The sequence below is a fragment of the Monopterus albus genome, unplaced genomic scaffold (genome assembly GCF_001952655.1).
Source record: "Monopterus albus unplaced genomic scaffold, M_albus_1.0 scaffold216.1, whole genome shotgun sequence".
NCBI classification, from domain to species: Eukaryota; Metazoa; Chordata; class Actinopteri; order Synbranchiformes; family Synbranchidae; genus Monopterus; species Monopterus albus.
In genome coordinates this window covers 777,070-783,887 of record NW_018128096.1, presented here as the reverse complement: position 1 = coordinate 783,887, position 6,818 = coordinate 777,070, and the positions used below count along the sequence as shown (strand labels likewise).

Below are 6,818 nucleotides of genomic sequence, written 5' to 3'. Positions count from 1 at the left end.
AGTTTCCTCAGCAACGACTGAGATATACCAACGTAAAGGGCATTACAATAGTCTAAGATTGAGTCTAAGGCTGAGATTTGTTTTATAGTCAATGGTGAACAACAAAATGCTCAATGCTTTAATCAAATGGAGAGAAAAACTAAAAGAATATGATCAAACACATTTTCTATGTGCAAGAGATTTGAGTTCTGTATTAAACCTGCTCATGTTTATTTCTGTGTGCAAGACTAAAGAGACATGCATTGCAGAATGGAACAAAGGAGAGACTATCCTTGCAAGTGTGTATGATGTCTGGGCTAGATAAAGCTTATCAGCTGCAGTAAGATCAGTGCAGGACCACCGGGACAGGTAGCAACAATGTGTCGAGACAGAGAGCCCTCATGCAGAGATGGAAATGGAAAAACCAAGAGTTATGGGATAGATGGTAATGCTGGCTTGTCCTCTGTAGACTGCAGAAAAATACTGAAGCACTTCAGTTTAAAAGCTGAAGCATTTGTGTTGTCTTGAAATGTAATTTCACTGTAAAAGCACATTTCATATTTACAGTATCAATGCTATCCATTAGCTTATGGGATTCAGTTTTGTACAGTAACAGAGATAAGGTTTAAGTGAGCTATTGTGTTGTACAATAGTTAAAGAAGCTCATTTACTTAATTACAGTAAGCAGCAGTACCACAATAAAAAAATTACTCTATTACCAGTAAAAGTCCTGCATTTAAAATTTAAGAATAATAAAATCTACTTAAGGATCAAAAGTACTCAGACAAAATGGTCCCCATCAGTGTTATGTATTGTATTATTTGATCATTGTTGATCATGGGCAGTACTTCAGGTTTGTAGTTGTAGGTCCTGTCTGACTCATTGGAGCACTCCTGGTGCCACAGCTGCACTTTTGTTCTCTTGTCAGTTAATAAAGACTTTTCTAAGTTTCTGTGTAGTCCTGGTCCACATTTTGGGTCCTAAACCAGTATAGATATTAACAGAGCTGTGAAAAAGCAGTAAAGATCATGTTTCCCCTCCACATTAGTGGAATAGAGGAGAACAATACTTAAATGAATGTAGTTCTTATCATAGTTTGTCATGCTGAAGCTCTTGGAAATGTAACAGATCCTAATATACAATTACATAAGTTAGTTCATGAGCAGCACAGCAGCACAGTGGTCAGCCTCACAGCAAGAAGGCTCCAGGTTCGAGCCCGGGCTGACCCAATGCCTTTCTGTGTGGGGTTTGCATGTACTTCCTGTGCCTGTGTGGGTTCTCTCTAGGTATTCCAGCTTCCTCCCATAGTCCAAAGACATTCAGGTTAGGCTGATGACTATAAATTGCCTGTAGGAATGAATGTGTGTGTGTGGTTGTCTCTGTGTCAGCCCTGTGATAGACTGACGACCTGTCCAGGGTGTACCCCGCCTCTCGCCCATTGTCAGCTGAGATACTGTAGATTCAGGAATAAGCAGTATAGATAATTAGATAATGCTGTGAAATGACAGCAATAGCAACATGTCAGTTAAGTTATTCAACAATAGCCTGTCTGAAAAGCTGATTGACGAAATAGAAAACACGCAAAACAAATGATGCACTATTAACTCTAATTTAATTTAAATGAATATTTACAAATAGTTAAAAAAAACACCAACTGTGTGACATGGGTCTGCCTGTATATACTGCATATGTACACATGTGCTGGCACTCAGCAGGCTTGCAGTTCATTGAGCTCTTCAAGGAGAGCATCTCTTTCCACTTCCAACTTGAAGATCTGATGATTCTTGTCACTCAGCTCCTAAGAACATTATGGTTTTTGTCAATTTACATGCATTAAGTAGGCTTCAAACACTGAAAACTATTAAATACATTTCCAGTTATCCTTACGTTAGTCAATACTGTGTTGTGCCATCGGAGGTCACTGTCTGCCACTGTTTCAGGTATAGAGGGGTTGACGCTGCTCATGACATTGGGTTCACTCATCACAGAGCCCAGGGAACCATTAACTCGCTGGATACGTGACCTGAGAAGGCAGGATCGAACCTGAAGAGAGTGAAGAGACATACAGTCATAGTTTTTATCTTGTGGTATCCAAGGGATGATGTTCAATGAAGACTGATGAGAACAGCTTCTTAATCTGTTGAGATTTGAGGAAATATCTGTTTGAGGCTATTATTCACCAGCAAGCCTAAAAGCTAGAGCAAGATCTGAGGCAACCTACAGCCACAGTTTGACCTTCAGTCTTCAGATTCATCGATTTTGACTTTAAAATTCTGTAAATTACAATGAAATTGTATAATTTGATCATTTTTCTTAACTGAATTACTCATTGTTTTACCTACTTCTACTTAGAAGTTAGTGATTTTCAAAATACACTAAGTAAGTCTTAGATAAGAATGGTTGGTTTCATAAGTGGATGTTTGGCAGCATAATGTAGCAGCAGTACGCCCTCCATACCTCTGCTGCACCATCCTGGCAGGAGCCAAACCCAATTTTGGTCTTGCTGTTGTCTTGCTGGGCCCTGTTCTCCTCCAGCTGCTGGAGGTACCAGAGATGAGTCTTCTCCAGAATCTCCAGACCAGACCACAGAGCGTCCTTCTCCTTCTCTAGATCCTTCATGCGCTTAATCTAGAACAAGAGCCAGATCAGGTACAAAAACATTACATTTTTGAATATTTGAATTTTAAACTGTGTTCTGCACCTTCCAAACTGAACATGTTTGACAGATTTTGGATACCAATAAAACAAATTTAAAATGTATTAAACATCATGGGGTGACAATAGGTTTAATATGCTAACCATGTAATGGTTATCACAGGATGTATGCAATGACATGGTTTGGCTGTGGACCCTTGCTGCATTTCATGCCCTGTGTTACCCTTCCTGACATATATTCCAGTGCCTACTATCTAATAAAAAGACAAAAGTGACCAAAACTACTTAAAAGAATAATCCTAAATAATGGAGGTGCTGACCACTGAAAACTCAGTCTGCAGCCTGTGTCTTCCAGAGGTCCCAAGTCTTTGCCTGTCAGCAGAGCCAGTCTACAGCAACAGGAACTTTTTAGATCAGTGGTATACACTCATTATATGCACTTTAAAGGCTCAAACATAGATAACAGTGTTACACCCAACATGACATATGGCAGTGATGATCCACATTTGGTATCCCGAAGTCAGAACATCAGTCACTTTGTAATTTTAAAGGCAATCGACAAAGAACAGCTGAGGAGAACACTACAAACTCCCAACACTATTAAGCCACTAATGAATGGCAAAGTTTAGCTGAATTTCATTACTCACATCATTAAGATACAAATAAGTTCAATTTTCTGCATTTATTATGTTAAAGAGCCAAAGGCATGCTTTCCCTAGTTTTCAAACTTATCTGCAATGCTACAATAATGAATTATCATCTTAGACGTGACCCAAAGCTAAAAAAAATGAGGTGTACGTATGTTCTGGTACTTCTATGCAGAAACAACTTGGTTTATACAAGTCTCGCAAACTCTTGCTCACGAGACTTTTTTTCTAAGTATATAAAGTCTTACGTGATAGTTTCAGGACTTCCTTGAATAGTCATAATCTCCATTTGGAGTTATGATGGGTGCAAAGCTAATCTAGAGGTACCCAAGATTAAACATTAAATGACTGGAAATGAGCATGCCATGGGCTCTTTAATATTAGTGCTGTATAGGTCTGCCATAATAATCTAAAAATATACAACTGTTTGACAACTTCTATTATGAGACGGTGGAAATAGTAACGGTTATACTGAGCCTTTAACAGGAAGCTGTGAGGAGCAGACTTGACATGTGGTAACATGTCACTGGAGTGACTATAGCCATGCCAGCTCCAAAATAAAACTCAGACACATTTTACCACACATTTTAGTAGAATGTTATTACTGCATTAATATGAGTAATTTGACTATAAACAACATACTAGTGCTGTAATTATTTATTTAAGTTCAGTTTAGAAGAAACCAAAAACAGTCCTTAAAATGTATTTCATATGTTTATTAATATCCAGATGAAAATTTGAATATTTCACCTTGAATTTTAGGAAACTGATGGACAGTTTTATTATTTTCTGACATTTTTTATTTTATTATCTATACTGAAAAGAACTGGTAGGTGCAGCCCTAATCACAGTTTCATACTGTATTTCTAAACACCATGGTTACAGGCCTGTGTTTCTGCCGTGTACATACAATACTGTGGCACACCCTACTTACAAGCTTGTACCTGCTTGTACAATGCCTAACATACACATACATGCAAGTGTAACGTGTGGGCATTGTAAAATCAGTCAAAAACAACTTTAAATTCAGTCATTTAGCTCAAATCATCTACAAAAACACATCCAACCTCTCTCTTTAATTCTTTTCATTTCTTTTTTAGACTCAGTTCAAATGGAGATTTGGATTAAAAGTCATGAAAATGCAAATAGCTGCTTTTACAAAATGGTTCCTACTAGACTTTTAAATGATTAATATTACATAAAAGTAGAAAAGTTCATTTAAGTATACACTGACTAAATGTAGTTACATTGACCTGAAAAGCAGTAAATGCTTAACTTGAACTAATACGTCCCAACAGGCCTGTGCAGTTCACTACAGTCACTTCATCTGCTGTTCAGGGAAACGAGATACAGTAAATGACACAAGAAACTCACACAAGAAAGACACAACAAGATGTAACTGATTAGAAACTAAATCATGTTCTTTTCAAAGCATACATTCATATCACACCACACACCCAACACATTCTCCTCACCAACAGGTAGAAGCGAAGTGCATCCAGGCTGTAGAAGCTGGTTCTGAACGGGATGATAACCACAGTGTAGGAGCCGGAGTCAAAGGAACGAAAGGCCATGGGGAGGAGATCAGTCACTGACAGCTACTACTGCTCCATACAGCTGGTTATACACCAAACAACACAGCTCAGAAGTGGCTGACTCTGAATAATACCACTGAGAGCAAATGGGAGTGTGTGTATATTTATGTGAGAGAGAAAGAGAACACAGGAGTGAAAAAAAGCACAACAATACACAGGCATGAACAGCATGGTGCCCCTGGGGTGAGGTAGTGAAAAATTCCACGTCACTGTGGTTGTACAGTGACACAAAGTGAGAGGGAGAGAGAGTGAAACTGGCAGTACAGGATCAGCTAAAACACAAAAGAAAACAGTGAGCAAGATATATAAATGTGAAAGTCGGGTTGTGGGTAAGAGATGCAAAAAGAGGATACAGGTGCGATCAGACAGTTGCCAGTTCCTGTGTGATCATCATTGTTGACTAAAAAGATTGTTCAACCTAAATCTCAGCTTTATATGAATAAAAGGAAGAACTGAGCCTGACTCGACCAGCTCCAAAAAGGTTTCTCAGCTCAAAGGACTGGCAGGGTTTTCACTGAATCATGTCATCTGTCAACCTGACACTCTTCTGTACCTGCTGCTGCATAAAAAGAGATTGCATGCAGTTACCAGTATTTTCTTCTCAGTTTCAGGTGAGCTCTTTGTCCCAACATGTTTCCTGGAATGCAATACAGCCTGGGCCACATGAGATCACACAGTGTGTGCAGGTACAGGGGTGTGTGGAGTGTAGACCAAGTGAGAATACCTGTTAAGATAAACAGTAAATGAGTTAGTATGCATTTGTTTGTGAAAGCAGAGTAGAATGGATCCGGAGTGGAGTGCTTGTGGATTTCAGGCACAGTGAAATCAGTGCTCAGCTGTTCAGATGGGCAATGCCACAACAGACAATGAGTGGTGCTTGATATTTGTCACTGCCTCATACCAAACTAGTCATCAGACAGTGGGTGGATGTAACTCCCCAGTAACACTGTTGGAAGGATTTTTGCCTGATGGTGATTGATAAAGAATATGAAGATTACATTTAAATACTTATCTTAGGTAAAAGTTACCAGTGGTGAATATAATCACAGTTTGACATGTAATCACATCTTTTACTTAAGTAGAAGTTTTAATGCAACTATTCAAAACACACTCAGCTACAAGTAAAAGTCCTAACTACATATAAGGACAAGAGCAGATCTTTCTTGACTTAACATATGTATATATTTAGCAAAAGTTTCTTGTAATAAAATTTATCATTTGTTATTGTTTGTTGGTAATCTAGCCACAGGGGTTGCAAGCCAGTGACTTCTGTGCCGGTCCCAAGCCCGGATAAATAGAAAGGGTTGTGTAAGGAAGGGCATCCGGCGAAAAAACATGCCAAATTTAAACATGCGAATCATCAGTGTGAATTCCATATGGGATCGGTCGAGGCCCGGGTTAACAATGACCGCCACCAGTGCTGTTGACCTACAGGGTGCTGGTGGAAATTGGACTACTGTTGGTCGAAGAAGGAGAGGAGGTAGAAGGATTTGTAGACAAAGAGAGAAGAGGAAATGCAGGAATATAGGTCTGAGAATAGGGACTCTTAACATTGGCACAATGACAGGGAAAGGTAGAGAGCTGGCGGACATGATGGAGAGAAGGAAGGTAGATATACTGTGTGTGCAGGAGACCAGGTGGAAGGGTAGCAAAGCGCATAGCACTGGAGGGGGATACAAACTGTTTTATTATGGTGTTGACAGAAAGAGAAATGGGGTAGGAGTGATCCTGAAGGAGGAGCTCATGAGGAATGTTTTAGAGGTGAAAAGAGTGTCAGACAGGGTGATCAGTTTGAAGTTGGAAATTGAAGGGGTAATGTTGAATGTAGTCAGTGGTTATGCTCCACAAGTAGGGTGTGAGTTAGAAGAGAAGGAGAGATTCTGGAGTGAGTTAGATGAGGTGATGGAGAGTATTCCCAGAGGGGAGAGAGTGATGATTGGGG

At 39.4% G+C, this 6,818-nt stretch overlaps 1 protein-coding gene across 1 annotated transcript; it reads right to left on the bottom strand.

Moving 5' to 3' along the window:
- Positions 1 to 1,687: 1,687 nt before the first annotated feature.
- Positions 1,688 to 4,939, bottom strand: sapcd1 (suppressor APC domain containing 1). The gene is made up of 4 exons (XM_020619166.1): positions 4,757 to 4,939; positions 2,437 to 2,607; positions 1,867 to 2,022; positions 1,688 to 1,777 (listed from the first exon to the last, which is right to left on the bottom strand). The coding sequence occupies exons 1-4, from the start codon at positions 4,853 to 4,855 to the stop codon at positions 1,688 to 1,690; spliced, it is 516 nt and encodes a 171-aa protein (XP_020474822.1). The 5' UTR covers positions 4,856 to 4,939.
- Positions 4,940 to 6,818: the final 1,879 nt, after the last annotated feature.